Genomic DNA, 20,476 nt, shown 5'->3' with positions numbered 1-20,476 from the left:
ATTGCAGCATTCATCCTGACTTGGGAGGGCCTCCAGCTCTCGCATATGTGCTGTTCAACATGAAAACTTAGCTGTTTTGTCTTCTAGCTTTAAGCAAAAGAACTTGATTTCTCTTGTCTTGTTAAAGCTGAACTGTGAGAGCTTCAGCAGAGCACCATTGTTTGGGAATTTGTTGTCTTGAACCTGACTCAGTACAAGTATGATGTGCACTCATGGGGAATAGGTCCTTTCACAGGAGGACATAACAATCGGAAATGTGTATTTCCCGAATCACAGAGTTTCAAAATACATGAAGCAAAAACTGACAAATAAAGGGAGAAACAGAGAAATCCACAATGACTGTTGGAGATTTTAACACTCCTATTTTAGTAACTGATAGAGGAAATAGGTGGGAAATCTGTAAGGATGCAGAAGATATGAACAGCTCTATTAACCAACTTGACCTAATTGACATTTACGGAACGCTCCACTCAGATGCAGAATATGCATTCTTTTAAAGTACAACATACGATAATTTGGACCAATAAACAAATCTGAATAAAATTGAGATGATTGCAGTCATACAGGATACGTTTTATGTCCACACAGAATTGAATTAGAAGTTATTAAGTCGTCTTGAAAATCCAAACTATTTGAAAATTAGCAACCAAGGGGAAAAAATCAGAAAGGACATTGGAAAAATTTCAGTTTGGTGAAAATTAAAATTATTATGTCAACATTCATGGAATTTAGTTAAAACAGAGTTTATAGTAAATTTTTATGGCTTTAAAAGCTTATATTATAAAAGAGGAAACTAAGCAATTATCTAAGTCTCCACCTTTAAAAGTTATTAAGGTAGTGGCAAAGTAAACCCCAAGTAAATAGAAGAAAAGAAACAAACAGCAGAAGATGATGAAATTGAAAATGGACAGTCAATACAAAAAAATCAGCAAAACCAAGAATTGACAGCTTGAAATACAATAAAATCGACAGACCTTGAAGTGAAATAAAATTGATAGACCTCTATCTAGCAAGATTGAGTTTTAAAAGAAAATACCAATTGCCAATATATTTTGAATGAAACAGAGAACATCACTACAGAGCCAACAGATATTTACAGTATAAATAATTAAAAATTAGATTTATAATTCTAAAACTTTTCATAAAGAGAAGCCCAGCCAGATGGCTTTACTGTATTCTATCAAACATGTAAGGAAAAGAAATAATACCAATCTTACATGAATTCTTTAAGAAAATAGCAGAGGAGAATGATCTGTTGGGTGTTGGGAGGGAGCTCTAACTCACCCCACGAGACTCGCATGGCTCTGATACCAAAATGCTACAAGAACATTACAAGAAAATAAAATTATAGCCCAGTATCCCTTATGAAAATCAATGCAAAAGTCATTCACAAAATATTACCAAGTAAAATTCAGAAGTATATATGAAAAGATAATACAAGTCTGATTTAACATTCAAAAATCAAGCAGTATGATTTACTGCACGAACAGAATAAAGGATAAAAAAATCACGATTAACCCAGTAGATACAGGAAAGGATTTGACAAAATTCCATACCCGTTCATGATTTTTAAAAAAATCTCAGCAAACTAGAAACAGAGGAACTTTTTCAATCTGATAATATCTACACAAACCTACAACTAACCTCTTACTTATTAAAGACTGAAAGTTTTCCTTCCTAAGATCAGGAGACAGCAAGGTCTCACTACTTCCAGTCAACATTGTAACGGAGGGTCAGTGCAATACAATAAAAAGCCTTAGAAAGGGGAAGTAAAACTCATTATTTGTAGCTGGCATGATTGTGCTTCCTAGGAAATAAGAACTAGTAATTTAGCAAGTTATCCAGGACACAAGTTCAAGATAGACACACATACACATACATACACTTTCAATGAACAATTAAAAATGCAGTTTAAAAAATGTACAATGGCTTCAAAACTGAATGATTACGGAGTAACTTTAGCAAGATATGCATATATCTAAAAACTACATAAAATTGATAAGGGAAATTAACAAAAGCCTGTAATTAGATGGCGAGACATACCACATTCATGGTTTGGAAGACTCCGGATTAATATCAGGGTTCTGTAGACTGTAGATTCAGTACAATCCCAGGAAAAGTCTCAGCTGGCTTCTTTGTAGATATCGACAATCTGATTCTAAAAATCACAGGGAAAAATCAAGGGATTCAGGGTCGCCCAAACAACCTTGAAGTGAACAAAATTTGAGGACTCACAGCCTCACTTTAAGATGTACTCTGAAGCTACAAGAACCATGAAAATGTGAGTAGTAGCATGAAGGTAGGCAAACTGATCAATGAAGCAATAGAGAAGCCAGAAATAGACTCACAATTATATAATCAATTGATTTTCAACAAAGACTCCAAAGGCGCTCAATGGGAAAAGGAAAATATTTTCAACAAATGGAAAAAACTTCATATCCATATGGAAAGAAAAAGAATCTCACACTATATAGAAAAATTAATTCTGGATGGATCTTAGATATAAATATAGAAGCAGCTAAAATATAAAGCTTCCGGAAGAAAACATCAGGGAATATCTTCACAACTTTGGGATAGGCAAACATTTAATACAGAAAACACCAGAATCATTAACCATTTGAAAACTGATAAACTGGACTTCATCAAAATTAAAAACTTTGGCTCATAAAAAGACACCATTAGGAAACTGAATCGGCAAACCATGAACAGGGAGAAGATACACTCACCACACAGTAATAAAAATGAAACTTAATAAAAATAGGCAAAATACTTCCAACGGACACAGTTCACAAAGCAATAATGTCCAATGGTCAATGAGCCCGTGGAAAAGTGTCCGTTACCCTCAGAGGAATGCAGAATAAACCCGCTGCACACTCACTACAGGTTCAAATGAATGTGTGGCAATTCCAGGTGGTGACAGGGACAAGGGCCAGCCGGGACGTCAGGCTGTTCTCAGGCCTGGAAGCGTAGCCCTCCTTGGAAAACTGCTTGGCATTTTCTTATTAATTAAATTGAGATCTGCCCTGTCACCCAGCCACTGCACGTCTAGGTGTATATTCGAGAGAAACGAAAATGTTGCCCAAGTGTTATGAATGCTAAGAACTGGGAACAATCCAGCTGTCCATCAGAGGATGAATGGAGAAACACATTCTGCAGTAACGGAATGCTCAGCATTAAAATAAAACAAACTACTGACGTGCAAGAACGTGGATTAAGGTCCCAAACCTGTGGGTGGTGAGAAGCCAGACACAGAATCACGCATGCTGGGGGTGCTGCTACACCGTCTTCCGGCAGGTGGGACATGGTGGTTTTCTCGGGAACGGGGCACATGGGGACTTCTCGGGGTGATGGAAATGCAGCTCGTGGGGTGTGGGTCTCGTGGATAGATGTTCATCGTAACCCCGACCCGTACCTACACTTCAGATCCTGCATAAATTACACCTTCTTTAAGAATTTCACATACCTGACAAGCGTTTCTTCAGGGAACCCCTCCCCACTGTAAATGGAGCTGGAAATGGGGGTGAGTAAAGCCCTGAGGTGGTTGGCTGGGCACGAGCTGGAATCTCTTCCATCTGGTCCTGAAGCTTCACCTGCGTGTGTCCCTGGTGTCCTGGGGAGTTCAAGTGAAGGGATCTTTCCGGACGACGGGTGGTGGCCTGGGGTGTGGCGGGTGCCTGCGGTCTGGGGGGGCCGGGCAGCCGGCCCAAGGCCTCGTCGTCCTGGTCCTGTTTGCACAGGAAGCCTGTCTTTGATGTTGAGGCCTCTCTTCCCTGTTTGCAGCATGAGCTCTGCCACCCACAGCACGAAAAAAGTGACTGCATGTTAGTTTGTGTCAGATTAAAGTCTTGGAGCTGTGAGTGGGGAAACCTGCGAGCAGCGGGCTGGTCGGAGCTGGTTCCCTCAGACTCAACGCCCTCCACCTGACGCGTGCCCTTGTTATTTCACATTCAGAGCAGTCAGCACTGATGTCATTTCACTGAAATGCCTCAGGCATCCAAAAGGCATAGAGCAGTGATGTCTGTGAGGTGACCCGTTTCCCGCCCCGTAAGCCTGCTGTCCCCCCGCAGCCCCACTCAGCACAGTCGGTCCTGAGCCTGGCGGTCAGTGTTCCCTCCATTTCTTTATACTTGTACTCTGTGCAGTGCCTCTCTAAACAGTCCCCTTTACCTCTTTGAAAATGTTATGTAAATGGTAGCATTCTGCTTATTCTTCCTGAAAATTGTGTTTTTGCTGAACTGCTGTTGAGCTGTCCCGTGTTGTGTGTTCCCCGCTGAGGTGCTGCGGGCTGGGCGCAGTGCAGTGATGTGGCTGTGACACAGCCACTGCTGCCAGAAAGTTCGGAGACACCAGTCTGGGTTTGGGGAAGCCTGTGCGCTGCTGCCTGCACTGCCGGCTCGGATACCCTGAACCAGCAGACCCCTCCCAGTGCCCCCGACCCTGGGCCGCCCTCCACGTTCTCTCCTTGAAAGGCAGAAGCGTTACGAGTAACTGTGTCTGAGGCTGGCAGTTTCTTTCTCGCTCAGGATTCGTTTGCTAGACCTTAACTTGCATGACGTTTACTGTTCTTGTTTTTAGAAACTTCTTTCCTTTTCTTGGCTGTCAGTGAAGCTGCATGTTGCGTGATGTTTCCTTGGCTTGGAGTGTGTTGAGCTTGCGCATTTCTTTCCCAAATAAGGTGCCACGTGGCCAGGCTTAGGGAGGCAACCTCTTCCGAGCCCCAGTAACGCTGCCCACATCGCAGCCGCCAGCACAACTCTAATCAAAGCATCCAGTTTAAAATGGCAGGTGACAGGGTGGCCAGTTAGCTCAGTTAGTTAGAGCGTGGTGCTGATAACACCCAGGTCACTGGTTCAATCCCCGCATGGACCACTGTGACCTGCGTCCTCCTTAAAAAAGAAAGAAAAATAAGTAGGTGGATGGACAACAGTCAGAACCTGCCTGATAGGGAAGACCGCACTGCTCTGTGAGAACTGGGCCCCAGGTCCCTAGCCAGGCCCGGACCCACCCACAGCTGCTCCCTGGCAGTGCCCGGTGGGGCATTCAGAAGCTGTGGTCACCTCAGGAACGCGTGGGGCAGGGCTGCCCGGAGGGCAGGGCAGCAGTGGCCTCTGCGCCTGAGGACGTGTCCTGGGGACACGGCTGTGTGAGACACAGTCACAGGAAGGGCTGGGAGGTGAGGACCTGCGCAAGGTGCGAACTCTGCTGTCATAAAGCGGCGTGCAGCCCTCCCTCACGCACAGGTGTCTCTGGGAAAGACTGAGGTCAGGTTTGGTCTGCCACGTGCACAGAGAACCAACCCCCTTAGCTTCCAGATTCTCGGGTGATAGCCTCAGTCTGTGACGTAGGGCCTGCAGGGTCCCTGGGCCCTCCCTGTGCGTCTGGCCGTGCTAACCTGGGGACAGCTGAACCTGTGGGGGCTCGGGCAGCGGCAGACCACCCTGGCCAGGCCTGGGCCTCCAAGTCTGCAAGCAGCAGTGGCCGTAAGGGTGGACACGGTGTTCTGGGTTCATTGGCTCATTCAGCCAACAGCTGGTGAGTGCTGAGTGCTGGGGGCTGGATGCAGGCCAGCTGCCCCAAGGGGACGCAAGGACCAGAGTATGTGGACGGGGACATGGACCAGGGACCTGCTGGGCTGGGCCGAGGGCGGGGGAAGGGCAGGAGGTGGGGGAGCGGGAGGCCCTGCCCGCCGGGTCACACCCCTCCCCCCACAGGAGCACCATCTGGACCCACCGAGTCTGCTTCCTGGAAGAGCGGGCTTTGCGGCACTGGGCCACCTTCACCATCTGGAACGCGGGCCGGCAGGGCCGCCGCCTCTACCGCAGCCTGTCGGAGGGGGCGCGGCGCAAGGTGGGGTCCCCTGTGTGCCTCCCCCTGCCCCTGCCCCCGTGCCCCACACCAGTGGCACTGTCCCTGAGGCTGGCGTCCTGTGTCCCCTCCCGCAGGTGGTGGCTTTCTGTGATGTGGACAAGAAGAAGATCAAGAAGGGCTTTTACTGCTACGAGGAGTCGCAGGTGAGTGGGAGCCCCGGGGGCCTGTCCATCCACGGGTCGCCCACAGGACGCCATCCTGGCCTTGTGCGTGCACGCTGCCCCGGGCTTCCTCCCTTGGGAAAGGCCACATGGGCCCGGACAGCTGCCAGGCACCTGGGGGTCCCTGGGCCCCAGAGCGACCTGTACTCACTTTGTCTTTCTGCGGGAGAGCGCTCATGGTCCCGGCTGCTCTGTCATCCACCCGGGGCTGGTTCTACGGTGGCTGCAAGGTGGCCGGGGGGTGATGGATGCCGGGTCCTGCCCTGGATGGCCGCAACCTGGGCACCTGTCTGAGCACATCCAGTTGTGAGGTGCAGGGGGTGCAGGCGGCACACGCCCCCCGTGGCTGCTCTTGGCAGGAGTGTGCCGTCCCCAAGCTGCGCCCACAGCCCTCGCCTCCCGCAGGAAAGGCCGAAGCCCCGGGTGCCCGTCCTGCACTTCCGAGCTGCCCGGCCACCCTTTGTCATCTGCGTGAAGCTGGTGAGTATTGGGCGGGGCGTGGGGCACGATGACCGTGTGACGGTGACAAGCCCCAGTCGTGAGGTGGTGGACACCTGGCTACGGTCATCCACTCTGTCTTAGGCCAGCTGTGGTCTCGTGTCCACCGCAGGCCGTGGGGGCAACAGTCACTCCGGCCAGACCTGGGGCTGTGGGAGGAAGAGGCAGTCGTGGTGCCCTCCTGAGACGGGCTGCATTTCTGTAAAAGCAACTCTTACTGGACACGTGCAGCCACATCCGCATGAGATGCGCTTGTCAGGACACGGGGTAGACACACCCCTGAGGGCTCAGGGGAGGACGCGGTTGCTGAGAAGCACCTCAGCTATGCACCCTGGTGACCGCTGTGCTGCGTGTCCTCTGTGACCCCAGGGGCACGGTGCCCGCAGCTGAGCCTTTTTCTCGGCTCCGTGCTGTATGTTGGGGACCCAAGTGAGAGACCAGGACCCCCTTCTCGCTCACCGTGTGGCTGGGTTGTTGAAATCACTTACTTTCCGAGTAACATGCCGTCATCGCATGTCCCCCACGATGAAATCCGTCAGGGGGTTCTGGGCCATTCATAGCCTGGTGGTGGGGACAGCATGGCTGTGACGTTCTCGTGACTGAGCAGACACGAAGGGTCTGTGGCCCTCAGGTCTCAGAAGGTGCGCCCCCCCGTAGGTGACGCAGTGACTCGTGGGCCCCACCTCGGAGGAGGCTCAGGCCTGCGCCCCTCGGCTGTTGGTCTCACTGATTTGCAGGAGTGACTTTGTCCATTAGTGTGTGACAGTTTTCTCGCAGTTGTGACTTGTTTTTTCAGATTCTTCCCAGAAAAACTTCAGTCAGAAAAGCATATTCTCATTCATATGTGTACATATGTGTGTGTGTGTGTGTGTGAAGTGTCATCTCTCACATTTCAGTCCTTAATCTACCCCAACTATGAAGCCCAGGTCTGCTCGGTGGGGGGGGCTGTGCCCCAGACGGTCCCTGAGAGGGGACGGGCGTTGGTGGGTGAGCAGGGCCCTGTGCTGTGCTGTTGGTGGTCATGGGAGGAGATACAGATGGGGACACAGGTCACTGCTTCCGGCAACTTCTCAGCTGTGCGGGAGATTGCACCAGACCCACAGTAAGCGGGGTGCACAGCCAGAGGCCTTCCTGGGGGCAGTGGCTTTTGGGGCAGGGTGTTCATTCCTCCAGTCGGGCAGTGGCAGAGAGGAGACAAGCAGGACCACCCTGGTGCCCCCACACATTTCACAGCAAAGCTCTGTCCAGTCCACGGCCAGGGTCTCTGAGGACGTCCTGCATGTGCTGCGGGGCTCGGACGAGCCGTGGAGGGAGGCAGATGGGAGTGTCCTTGGTGGGTGGCTGGTTTGTGTACGTCCCAGTCCCCATCTGCCCTGAAGAATTCACTCAGAGCTTCTAACGTCGTTTCCGGGGGGGTCCAGGCACCTCTGCAGGGGCCACGCCTGGGCCACGTCCCGGTGGAGGACGTCATCTCCACCGGTCCTGATATCAGACACTTGAGGACAGGGACGTCCTCTGCCATGTTGGGCATGGCTCTGAGGTGTTGGCTTCTGGCCCGTGCTCGAGGTGCCACTTTGGAGAAGTCGCCCAACTATGGTGAGAGCAGGTCGACCCTCAGGACCCCCTCCCGTGACCAGGGCTGGTCTTGAGTTCAGCCCCACAGAAGCTGTGAGATGGTTAGTGTGTTGATTTAAGTTGCTAAATTTGTGGTAACTTGTTACACAGCAGCAGGTATCTGGGCCCACGTTGGTAAAACAGTCCAAAACAGAACCCAGCCTCGTGGGCACACCTTCCTGGCACTTTGAATGATGCCGCTGTGCACGTTCACATACGGACTTGTGTGTGGACGTGTCTTCACTTCTCTTGGGCGTACGGCTGGGCGTGGAAGTGCTGGGTCACGTGGCAGCTCTGGGTTTCACCGAGGAACCGCCAGACCTGCCACCGCAGCCCACCTGTTGTTTGTCTGTCACGGCCGTGCTGGTGGGCGTGGTGTGTCTGTGGTGGTTTTGATGGGTGTTGCCCTGACGTCTGATATTGAGCCTCTTCGTGGGCTTGTTGGCCGTTTGTGCATCTTCTTTGGCGAAAGGTCTTTTCAAGTTCTTTGCCCTTTTAATGGGTTTGTCTTGTTGTCGTCAGAGTTCTTTATATATTCTAGATGCAAGTCCCCAGACATTGGCAAATATTTTCTGTGGGTGTGTCTCTCTTGATGGTGTCCTTTGACGTACACGTGTGTAACTCTCATGAAGTCCAACTTTAAGTCGGTTCCTTGTGGTTTTGGTGTCATATCAAAAACTCCATGGCAACATCTAGGGTCCCTGTGTTTCCTTCTAAGAGGTTTAGTTTCAGCTCTTACATTTAGGTCTTTGATCCGTTTTGAGTTGAATTTTGTGAGGTGGGGAAGCCAGCTTCACTCTTTTGCATGTCCAGTTGACCCAGCACTGTCCCAACTTGTCACCCTAAGTTTTATTCTGTGCTTTGTCAGCTTGAACCTGTATTATTCAACTATCGCTACATAATAAGCCACCGCAAACTTAACCTAAAACAACACACATTAATGCCCACAGTGTGTGGGGGTCAGAAGTCCCGGCACCACAGGTGGGTCCTAAGCTGCGGGTCTCAGGAAGCTGTGGCAGAGACATTGGCCAGGACGGATGCACGTGGGGGCCAGCCATGTCTGCGTCCCAGCTCTCGTGCTTGTTGGCAGAAATTACATCACCCACTCTGTGTCCTGGGAGGGTCCTGAAATACCATGGTTACCTGTTTCTTGCAGATTCTGCCAGATATAGTCAATGCAAACACAATGTGTGTGTGCTCGATTTTTTAAAACAAATGGCAGCATGATAACACATACTTTTTCTGTATTTGGCTTTTTTAACATAATAGTGTATCTTGGAGATTATTCCATGTAAATCCATTGGCCCCATCTAACTCTGCTGTTACTGTAATCTTTTTATTAAGGAAAAGTCGCAGGATGTTTCAGCCATGTGTCCAAGGCAGCGGGAGCCAGTCCCCACAGCCCACCTTGGCTGGCTTGGGTTCTCCATGCTCCGGCCCTGCGCCCCATATTGTGAGGCGAATTCTAGCCTCATTTCATGCATTAGTTTCCCAAATAGATAAAAAGCTAAGACCACTACCACACCCCAGAATTCCAAATATCCCGTCACTGTTGAAATCTGCCTAATTGCCTCATAAATGAGATTTATCTTTCAGTAGTTTGCTTGTTGGAATCCAGACTCACTAAGGTCCATGTGTTATGTCAGCTGATGTCACCTTTATGTGTCCTTTATTTTCTTACAACTTTTTTGGTGCTGTTTTCTTTCTTTTTTTGGAAGGGGGAATATTGGGGAACAGTGTCTTTTTCCAGTATGTCAAGTCATTTTCAATCTAGTTGTGGAGGGCGCAGTTCACTGGCCCATGTGGGACTCGAACTGGCGGCCTTGGTGTTACGAGCACCGTGCTCTAACCAGCTGAGCCACCGGCCGCCTGTTTGGTGCTGTTTAACGTGCGTTTCCTACCAGAAGGCAAGACGCTGGAGGCAGCTCAGACGGGGGTCGGGAGTTGCGTTCTGTTTGGCAGGAGCCTTGGCAGCTCTCCCCGCTTCTATTACTGGGCTCACGCATCTGCACGCTCGATTACATGGATGTTTCATACATTTATCATCCACGTAGCACTGGGCCTTTAGGCCATTTTTACTGTTATTCAAAATAATGCTGGCACGAATATTGTTATATACATGGAGTTTTGTTCAGTGATTGCACATGTGGGAGAAACTCGTAAAGGCTGCTGGTCGAAGCACCATTACGGGTTTTGAGCCCACCAGTTAGTGTCCCTGGAGGCTGTGCCCGTTTACGCTCCCACCAGTGAGCCTTCTCTGGCAGTGTGACCAAATCTACTGTCTTTGCAAATTGCAGGTGTAAAACAGGAAGCTTACAGCTCCTGTTGGCACTGTCGTGTTATGGGCAAGGGGGCATCTTTTCACATAAGTAACAATCATCTTTATTTTACTCTTGGTAAGTTATCCTTTTCGTTAGCCCATTGTCTGTTGGTCTGTCAGGATTTTTCTTTATATACCAAAAAACAACAACAACAACGCTTGGTGTCTGTAATATGTGTTGCAAATTTTTGTCTTTTGACTAAATTTATATTTTTGCCATTTAGAAATTAAAAATTTTATTTTTCAATTACAGTTGATGTACAATATTATGTTAGTTTCAGGTATACAACATAGTGATGAGACATTTATATAACTTATGAAGTGATCCCCCTAAATATAGTCCCCATCTGACACCACACATACTGCTTCCCCGAAAATAAGACCTAGCCGGACAATCAGCTCTAATGCGTCTTTTGGAGCAAAAATTAATGTAAGACCAAGTATTATATTACATTATTATATTATATTAATTGTATTACATTACATTATGTTATATTATATTATATTGAAGAACCAGTCTTATAGTAAAATAAGACCAGGTCTTAATATTAATTTTTGCTCCAAAAGACACATTAGAGCTGATTGTCCAGCTAGGTCTTATTTTCGGGGGAACACGGTAGTTATTACAGAATTACTGACTGTATTCTCTGTGCTGTGCTTTACATCCCCATGACTGTTGTGTAACAACCAATTTGTACTTCTTAACCTCGTCCCCTTTTTCACCCTGCCCCCCAACCCCCCTCCCATCTGGCAACCATCAAAATTTCTTTGTATCTGAGTTTGCTTTGTTTGTTAATTTTGTTCTTAGATTGCACATATAAGTGAAATCTCATTGCATCTGTCTTTCTGTCTGACACTCCACTCAGCACAACACCCTCCAGGCCCATCCAGGCCCCTGCAGATGGCAGGAACCCATCCCTTCCCTGGCCGAGCAATATCCCACTGTGTATATGTCCCACCTCCTCTCTATCCATGCATCCATCGACGGACACCCAGGCTGCCTCCACACCTTGGCCTTTGTAAACAATGCTGCAATGAACATATGGATGCACAGGTCCCCTTGAAGTCGCATTTTGGGTTTCCTCAGATAAACACCCACAAGTGGGATTACGTGTCCTTCTTTGTCTCATTATAGCCTTTGTTTTAAAGTCTATTTTGTGTGGTATGAGTATGGCTGCCGCAGCTATGTTTGTTTGTTTCCGTTTTCATGACAGATCTGTTTCCATCCATTTACTTACTATGTGTGTCTTTCAGTATGAAGTGAGTCTTGTAGGCAGCATATGTGAGGGTCTTGTTTTCTTATCCATTCAGCTCCCCTATCTTTTGATTGGGACATTTAAGCCACTTACACTTCAAGTAATTGTTAATGGGTGTGTAGTTATTGCCATTTTATTATATTACGTTCCATGTACTGCTGGTTTGGTGGTGATGAGCTCCTTTAGCTTTATCTTGTCTGGGAAGCTCCTCAGCTGTCCTTCGATTCTAAATGTAGCTTTTCTGGGTAGAGCAGTCTTGGTTGTAGGTCCTTGCTTTTCATCACTGAATATTTTGTGCCAGTCCCTTCTGGCCTGCAAAGTCTGTTGAGAAATCAGCTGACAGTCTTATGGGGGCTCCCTTACAAGTTACTTGCTGCCTTTCTCTTGCTGCTTTTAAGATTCTCTCTCTGTCTTTAACCTTTGCTGTTGTAATTACAATGTGTCTAGGTGTCGGCCTGTTTGGGTTCATCTTGTTTGGGACTCTCTGTGCTCCCTGGGCTTGTATGTCTATTTCCTTTGCCAGGTTAGGGGAGTTTTCAGTCATTATTTCTTCAAATAGGTTCTCAATCCCTTGCTCTCTCTCTTCTCCTTCTGGTGCCCCAATGATGCGAATGTGGGTGCACTTGGTGTCCAAGAGGCCCCTTAAACTCTCAGTTTGTAAATTTTTTTTTCTGTTCTGATTGGGTGTTTTCTGCTCCCTTCTGGTCACTGGCTTGACCCTCGCCATCTAATCTGTTGATTTCTCTGTAATGCATTCATTTCCATTGTAGTCATTTCTGACTGGTCATTTATGTCTTCTATCTCCATTTTTATGTTTCCTATTTCTTTGCTGAAATTATCCCTGAGATCACTGAACATACTTACAACCAGTGTTTGGAACTCTGCGTCTGGTAGGTTGCTTGTCTCCATTTTGTTTAGTTCTTTTTCTGGAGCTTTGTCTGCTCTTTCATTTGGGACGTGTTTCCTTTGTCTCCCCATTTTGGTTGCCTGTGTTTGTTTTTAGGTATTAGGTAGGGCTGCTGTGTCTTCCATGTCACTGGACAATGCCCCACGAAGTGGCCGGGCCAGGGGACATGCCCAGGGCAGGATGGGGCCCCAGGCCGCACAAGCTCACCGACTGGACAGTGGTAATCAGTTCCCCAGTTGTGGGGCACGGCTCTCTGAGGCGCGTGTGGTACTGAGCTGAGCGCCTCCTGTGTCTTTTGGGTTTGTGGTTTCCGCTGCTCTGATGTCCCTAAGAGGTTCCCATGGAGATAGATTTCTCCCAACAATATCAGGACTTACCTGTACCTTCTGGGTCCTGATCCTCTGTTGTTTTTGTCTGGTCCTTTCACTCTCTCAGTGGTCTCTGTCAATTCTAGAAGCATTACCTGTAATGGAATCTTGGGAAGGAGTCCCCTCCCTGGTCAGGGCCAAGCCTGCCTTCCCGTTGGCCCCTCTGCAAGCCCAGGGCTGTCCGCTGCTGTCAGAGGTCTCTGGCCAGAGTCCGGGCTGAGCCCTGGTGTGTTTCCTTTCAAGTCTCAGTAACAGAGAGAACGGAGGACAAAAGGGAGCCAGTGGAGGACAGAACATGGGCATTTCGGATGTTCCCCAGCAGAGTGGTTTTCATTTAAATACCTGTAGCAACGCCCAGCAGTAACAACAGTAGCGTGATGGCCTTGGCCAAGCAGAACGGGCCCCTGCTACACGCTCCCAGAGGCCAGGGACACTCCTGGTGTGCTGGTCATGTCTTTGGGAGCCGAGCTATCGAGGCAGCAGGGGGTCTGGGCAGCAGGTGCTGGGGTGAGGGACAGGCCTGGGCACGCACAGGCAAAACCTGCCATGGCCCCAGGCAGGAGGGATGCGGGGGAGGTGTCAGGCCTGGGCTGGGGCTCAGGGGGCCTGGCCAAAGCCAGCACCACTGCACGGGCCAAGCTGAAGCATTTAGGGGCTTATCCCCCAAGTCTGTACCAACCCTGGCGGTCACATGAGCCCGTCTCCTGGGTCTTGACCCTCCTTGCAGGGTCATGGCTGTCTCTCCACTGCAGGGACAGGGGACGGAGTGGGAGGAGGGAGGGGATGTGGCAGCAGCTCGTTGTCGAGTGGCCGTTTCTGGCCCCTGCGGAGAGGTGAGGGTGGGGCCTCCTAGAGACTCCAGGAGTTGGGAGGATGAGCCCGGGTCTGCCCTGGACAAAGGATGAGCAGAAGGGTCTCTCCACGAATGTCATTTGCTTCCCTGCGTCCCTGCAGTGGGCGTCAGCTGCCTGCTGCAGGGAGGGGCCGAGCCAGGCTGTGGGGGCGTTGTGGTCACGCGCCCGCAGTTCCACTTTCTGGCCCTCTCCCCCTCAGCAGTGGACCCCAAAGCCTAGGCAGCTTGGATCGAGCCGGACCTACTGTTCCTCCCACAGGACCTCACAGGGGGTGCACTGGAGGACAACCTGAGGTCCCTGCACCTGCAGGAGGGCCGGGACTTCCTTCACTTCAGCTGACGGCCCTCAGTGGCCACACCCAGGTACGTCCAGACCCCCAGAAGCCCAGCCCGGGGGGTGGGGCCATCCTGCAGGTGACGCGGGATCGAGGGCAAGCAGGGAAGGGCAGCCCTGTGGGGGGGAAGTGGCCCCAGATGCATTGCCAACCCTCCTCCGTGCATGGGGCTGGCCCCTCACCAGGCAGGCATTGGGGGCATTCTTCCTGGGATGTGAGCTGTGACCCACACCGACTGTGCATCTGACCAAGGCACGGGGCGGCCCCCCGCCCCTGTCACCCAGAAGGCTTTGGGGTCACAGCACGGGACCACCCAGTCTGTGGCACCGCTGACTTATGGTGTCAGGGTCGGCGCGCTCCTTGCCTGATGCCTGTGCCCAGTTCCGCCCCATACGAGTCTGGTGGACTCCATCTTGGGTAAACACCTGGGGGCAGCTGCTGCGTCTGCCTTGACTAGAGACGTGGAACTAAACCGGCTGTGCGAGCACAAGGGCAGCGCAGGGCACAGCCTCACAGTGGGAGGGGGCTCCCGTGTGCCCGACGGGGCCGTGGGTGGCAAGCTGAAGCCACGCGTCCTCGTGCTGCATTCGAACCTGTGGTCCCGTTTGCAGTTTCACTGGGACGTGCCCAGATGTGGGCTCGTCCTGTCTGGGACTGTCAGGCTTGTAAGCACATGGGGACGCTGCCTGGGGTGTGGCACGTCCGCCCCACCTACACAGCTGGGGTCCCAATGCTGCCTCCGAGCTGCCCACGTATCCTTCCGTCCAGAAGGTCCCTGCAGGCCCCTCAGCGTTGTCTGTGTTGTTCAGGCCACTGCACGTCCCACTAGTCTTCTCATTTGTAGCCCCTCCCGAAAGTGAACGCCTTTGCCCCTGTTTGGGGTGCGTCGTGTGACCTTGCTAAGGACGCCTTGTTTCTTGGGAACATCCTCAAGTGTGAGCCTGGTTCTTCCTCCCATTCTGTGGGGCGCGGCGCCTGCTGCCGGAGGCTTAGCTCGCCTCCTGCTCTTGCGCCCAGTGTCTGGGAGCAGCCCGGCCAGGGGCCAGTTCACTCAGATGTCCCCATGGCAGGCGTTGTACAGCTCAGTAAGTGTGGCTGAGACAGTGACCTACCTGTCCCTTTCTTAGAGGACTGGCCTCCTTCAGCCTGTGCTGAGGGTGCAGCTACGTAGGGTCCCAGCTTTGTGTTCTGTCCCCATGCTACCACCAAAACACAGCTTTACGGTTAGATGGGCTCAGCAGACACGGGTCCGTGCTCACTTGGAGGGTTTCTGCTGCACGTGCAGCCCACCCACCCCCTCAGAGCTCAAGCTGTCTGGGGCCACGAGGGAGCCACCCTTCCAGCACTTTCCTGACCACAGCCCACATGCCGCCTGCTCTGCCGTCCTTCCTAGATTGCGTGTTCAGCGTGGTGGTCCGCACGCTCTCTGGCTGGGCACCACCTGGGCTCAGGTGGGCTTCAGACACAGCTGCATGAGGAGCGTGTTTGCAGGCAGCGGGGGGTGGCTGAGCGGGGGTGAGGCTGGGGCGTGCAGAGCCGCTGGCCAGTGTCGCTGCCGGTGGTCAGGTCAGTTCTCCTCAGTTTACACAGGCAGAGCAGCGTGGAGAGAGCAACTGCCCAACAGCATCGCCGGTGGGTCTGGTGGTCCACGGGTCCGTCTCCGTGTCTCAAAATGCCGTTTCTCTGGAGTCTTGGTGTTTTTAAAATTACACTAAAAACATTCATTCTATTCCTTCTGAAAAGGTGCCTGCGCGGTTTTCTGTAGCCAAGGTCCAGACACTGATCCCTCCCTGACCTGCTGCCGGTGTAAGACTGGGACATCTGATGACATGAGTCTCTCGAAGGGCATGAAAGCAGCTCAGCCAAGCGAGGCCTGGTCCCCACCCGGGGCCTCCCCTCCGTGGGCAGGCGGCGGCCGAGTTGGAGGGACCCTCCAGTTCACTCCCCCAGGAAGCTGGCCCTCCCTGTCCCCATGAGTCACCCTCACTCACAATGGTGTCAGACACAGACAGACAGACTGCTTAGCATGTGATTTTATAAAACGTGAGCTTGTGTTAAGACAAAAGCAATACCAACAACACCGGTCCCTAGAGCACAGGCACGTGTGAGAAAAGCCGCCTCCGTGGTGACAAACTCCGAGTCCCTTGGCACACGTCACGTACCGGTCGAGGCTGCGTCCAGCTTTCCTGCGCTGACTTCTCCCTGCCGGGCGGGTGCGAGGGCCCAGCTCCCAGGACCGGCCTCAGCGAGCAGCAGGCTGTGGAGGACACAGGACAGGGCCAGACGGTCAGGACCATCCCCTCGGCCTCTCTGGGCCGTTCCCTGCAGGAAACCCCTGGTGCCGTCTCCCCGGACGCCTGGGGCCTGCGGCTGACAAGCCGGGTAGCGGGCAGGCCGTTCCTACACTGTTCTCCCAGCCTCACCCACCCGTGTGCGAAAGTTCCTGATACAAATGTAAACACATTTAGTTGGGAGCTGATGTGGCGCTCAACCTGCCACCTGCGTCCCTCAGTGTCACCTGGGGGCTGAGTAGATCAGCGCCTGTCCCCGGATGTGGAGGGGCCCCCAGAGCAGGGCCGACACCCGTTCCAACATGGGGGGGGGGGGGAGAACGAGAATCATTGAGAAGTGCCCGCAGGGGCGCAAAGGGGACAGGCTAGCTGTCCAGTAGGATAAGGACGCAGGGCTGAGTGGGGACAGGCTGGGATGGCCCTTGGGGCAGGCCCTTGGGGCAGGAAGCTGTGCCCGAACCCCACACCCAGCGCCACCCTTCCCTCTGCGCTGACATCGCCTCCCCAGCAGAGCAGCAGGAAAACTTCACGGACGGTCAGGCAGGGCCGTGAGCTGATAAGGACCTTTAACCCAGATGAAGGCAGGAAGGAGGAGCGGCCGTTAGCGGCCACAGAGATGACAGTGGCAGGTGGAAACCCGAAGAAATCCTTAATCGCATTACATGAAAGCGGTCAAAAGCACTCCAGTGAATAAAGGTCCTTAAACTGGATTCAAGAATCAGAGCTAAGCTTCTACTGTTTGTAAGCGACCCACTTAAATGTGAGAACAGAAATGATGGGACAGATCCCCCCCAAACACTAAGCTAACTCCAGGGGGGCTGGTAACAGATGTCGGGCACGGAGGTCACCCACCAGCAAGGGGTCACAGACGTGACCGTCCAAGCACCGTCTGGACACCAGAGTCCAGATGTGTCAGGGCCTGAGGCCCCAAGGACAAGGAGACGGGAAAGAAGAGCCGGCAGGGAAATGCTGCACAAACTGAAAACCAGCCATTTTTCTCAGCCCCGAGTCACCGCCCTGAAACCAGAGAGATGGACAGACCCAGAGCTTCCCCTGCCAGGACCAGCCTCCGGGTGAGAAGCCCTGGGGGGCCACGGCCCTGGGGCACCCACTGGCCTGTGGAGATTCACCGGGTCAAGACCCCGAGAAGACCCCTGTAGGCTCTGGCGGGGCCGGCACAGTAACCCTGAGAGTCACGCCAGCCCCGCCGTCTCCAGCAGAGGCCACTGCTCCAGGGCCAAGGCCAGCTGAGCCCCCCAACCGAACCTGGAACTAGGGGGCAGCCTGGAAACGCTGCGGCCAGGACAAGACTGGTGAGCTCACAGCCAGAAGGTCCCAGAGCGCCCTTCCCTCCTGCCACCTCCCCACCGGGGCTCCAGTTGTGAGACAGATGCTCTGAGGAGGACGACACGGACCCCCCGAGGCAGGGACACGAACGGTGCTGGAGAAATTCCGAGCTCTGGAACCTGCAGCTCCCGGGTAGACACCAACCTTCATACAGATACAACTAATGCCCCCAAGGCGCCAGTGGGCCCAGGACAGACAGGCTGTAAAAGGCGGGGTGGAAACTCTAAGCAAGAATGACAGGAGATGCTAGAAACCCAGCTCTGTGATGGAAACAAAGACGGGGGGCCCAGCAGACACTGCCAGGGAGAAAGATCAGAGCTTGAACAGTCCTCCGGGGTCCTGTCCAGCAGCCAGCACGCGGAGGACAGAGTCCAGGAAGGACGGCTTGGCTGACGACCATGGTGATGGCGCTCGGGAGCCAGGATGCAGCTGGGCCAAGCATGGGGACAGCATGTCCCTCATGCCACAGGCCAGGCCCCACCACGCAGGCTGTGAGTGTCGGTGTAGAAGGAGCACAATACAGCTGTCAGGAGAACACGTGAGACGACAGACGTGACCTCGAGCAGGGAAAGGTACCTCCAAGCATGACAAGGGGAGAAGTGCCAGTTTGGGGGACATCAGCTCGGGATGAGAGGCAGCCCCAGAGTGGGAGGCATCTGCACGTCCAGAGCAAAGGGCCTGACAAGTGACGTGTAAACTGCAGGCCACCCAGAGGAGACAGGTGATGGGAGGGAGGGTCACAGAAGGTGCTCAGCTGTACCCAGGGACACGCAGGTGCCGACCCGGAGCAGCGGTCACTGTGGGGCCCGCTCGTCAGCACTGGCTTCTGTGCGACCTTCCTCCCCTGAGTCAGGAGCCCAGCGGTGCAGCATCCCCACGGGTCCCGGGAGCCGAGTGGGCCCAACGGGGCGGGCGGCGTGGACCCAGAACGTCCTGGACTCGGGAGCTTGTTGCAGCTGCGTGTGGAGACCTGGCACAGGAAGGGGCCTGTGTGTCCCTGGAGGCCTGAGGGGGGCGTGCAGTTACCTTGGGGATCAGCTGGGGTCTGGGCACGCCGAGGAGGTCGCACAGGCGGTTTCGCTGGCCTCTGATGACCGAGAGCTCTGCGTCCCTGGGGAGGAGAGGGCACTGGCGTCAGCTCCGAGGAAGGGGCACTCGCTGGGAGCTAAAGCCACCACCACCTCGAAACTTGGGAAACTTCCCATGGGGCACAGGAGCCTGACATTGCAGGCGAGGACCCCACCCAGGCCAGCCGTCAAGCACGAGTTAGCACACGGATTCACTCCTGAACCTTCTGGGAGCTGGGGGAGGACTTGGCCAGACCCAGGGGACGTGGACACGGGCTGCCTGGTACGTGGGAGAGGGCAGAGGGGGCACAGTTTTACCACGTTTTACTTGAAGAGCTGTTTACTTTCATTAAAAATAACCAGATTTAGCAACACAGTAGAGAAATACTGAGCATTTTTCTTGTATAATAAAAAAAATGTTCTTTTTGGTAACAAAAGGATGGGGAGTGGCAGGAGACGGCGGGGACCCCTGGGCACTGTGGGCTCGGCCACCCCTGTGTTCAGTCCTTCTTCAAGCTGAATACGTTAGGGTCTGATGTAGAACGTGCCTCAGTGGTTTTATAAAGCTGACAACGTAACAGGAAATGTGTCACCAGCGCAGTGCTGACTGCTGCTCTCCACACGTGTTCAGAACTTGGGCTGAGGACGGGCGGTCAGTGTCCCAGACGCCCATGTCTCTTGGGACGGTTCTGTTCCGGGGCTTCCGCAGGCCGGAGAGGTGCTCACCGGGCTCCCTCCTGCTCCAGACTAAGTGTGTCCCTAGGAAACCCTGACGCAGGCCTTTCCGTCCCTCTCGGCCACCGTGGCTCCCGTCCAGGCAGGGGAGCCGGTGCTCTTGGGAAGGCCCAGCCCTTCCCACAACGTCACTGCTGTGAGGGACACGCCCGTCAGCACATGCGCGGATCCCTGACCTGTCCAAGCTTCGGTGCCGTCTCCAAAACGGGGGTGAGGGAGGGGTCCCCTTGTAGGGGTGTGCACAGTACGTGGACCATAACAAGAGTCCCCTGCACGCCTGCCACTGTGTCACTACTGGGCGGCAGTGCCCGTCGAGCCTGTAGCTTTTCTGCTTCTGGGTACCACCCCCGGCCCACTCACGTCTTTCAGACCCGCTGTCCTCAAGCTCCAAGAAGCCGACAGAAATCGCAGGGACTGCCTCAGATGAGCTTCGGGACCCCGCTCGGTCTCGAGGGACCCCAAGAAGCCAATGGCTCGGCTGCCCGCCACCTGTGTCCTTGCTGATGTGACATGCCCCGTGTGCCCTTCCCACCAAGACCGGGCAACGGCCGGCTGGTCCTCCCGAGACACGTCTGGACACAGTGGCAGCCATGCAATGCCCTTCTGCTCCCTTGGGGACTGTGGCTGACACTGCAACTGGGGGCAGGAGCCACCATTCCAAAGTGACACCAGCCACAGTGCAGCAGACGTGGTGCCCAGCTCCCACCAGCGCCCAGAGCCAGCCTCACATTTAGTTCACACACAAGTCCCAGCGACATAAAAAGCTGCCTCTGAGCAAATGGTGGCCAGGACCACCCGTCGTTTCACCGACACAGTTGTACTTGGGAGAAAATAATGCCGCTTTGAAAACGCTGCC

The 20,476-nt window shown here is 53.1% G+C and overlaps 2 protein-coding genes and 1 long non-coding RNA gene across 16 annotated transcripts in view; 1 reads left to right on the top strand and 2 right to left on the bottom strand.

Annotated features, from left to right (window-relative positions):
* The window catches only part of QTGAL (queuosine-tRNA galactosyltransferase), a 51,736-nt gene extending 32,477 nt beyond the window's left edge, over positions 1 to 19,259 (top strand). For 6 of the 13 annotated variants that reach the window (XM_074319597.2, XM_074319604.2, XM_074319603.2 and 3 more), the window contains 5 exons: positions 5,712 to 5,847; positions 5,943 to 6,011; positions 6,389 to 6,509; positions 14,105 to 14,208; positions 15,771 to 15,903. In XM_074319597.2, coding sequence (XP_074175698.2) covers positions 5,712 to 5,847; positions 5,943 to 6,011; positions 6,389 to 6,509; positions 14,105 to 14,208; positions 15,771 to 15,884 — 544 coding nt within the window. In that variant the 3' untranslated portion in view covers positions 15,885 to 15,903. Of the gene's footprint in view, positions 1 to 5,711; positions 5,848 to 5,942; positions 6,012 to 6,388; positions 6,510 to 14,045; positions 14,209 to 15,770; positions 15,904 to 15,923 lie in introns of those variants that run through there. The other 7 variants (XM_019735510.3, XM_019735516.3, XR_002137689.3 and 4 more) reach the window with 6 other exon arrangements.
* Positions 1,738 to 6,399, bottom strand: LOC141568829 (uncharacterized). 2 transcript variants are annotated; one of them, XR_012492044.2, is made up of 3 exons: positions 6,181 to 6,399; positions 3,464 to 4,886; positions 1,738 to 2,158 (listed from the first exon to the last, which is right to left on the bottom strand). It is a non-coding gene; the product is annotated as an uncharacterized LOC141568829 (long non-coding RNA). The 2 variants fall into 2 exon arrangements; XR_012492046.2 differs by lacking the exon at positions 6,181 to 6,399 and adding an exon at positions 5,731 to 5,868.
* TBCD (tubulin folding cofactor D) overlaps positions 16,196 to 20,476 on the bottom strand; it is a 135,282-nt gene continuing 131,001 nt past the window's right edge. Inside the window, exons 38-39 of the mRNA XM_074319596.2 lie at positions 18,845 to 18,929; positions 16,196 to 16,437 (exon numbers count right to left, since the gene is read on the bottom strand). Of these exons, the coding sequence (XP_074175697.2) occupies positions 16,423 to 16,437; positions 18,845 to 18,929 (100 nt within the window). The 3' untranslated portion in view covers positions 16,196 to 16,422. The remainder of the gene's footprint in view (positions 16,438 to 18,844; positions 18,930 to 20,476) is intronic.

The sequence above is a fragment of the Rhinolophus sinicus genome, chromosome 12 (genome assembly GCF_057876585.1).
Source record: "Rhinolophus sinicus isolate RSI-liver-muscle chromosome 12, RSI-T2T, whole genome shotgun sequence".
In the NCBI taxonomy this organism is placed as follows: domain Eukaryota; kingdom Metazoa; phylum Chordata; class Mammalia; order Chiroptera; family Rhinolophidae; genus Rhinolophus; species Rhinolophus sinicus.
The sequence above is the reverse complement of the archived record's forward strand: the minus strand, read 5'-3'. Positions and strand labels throughout refer to the sequence as shown.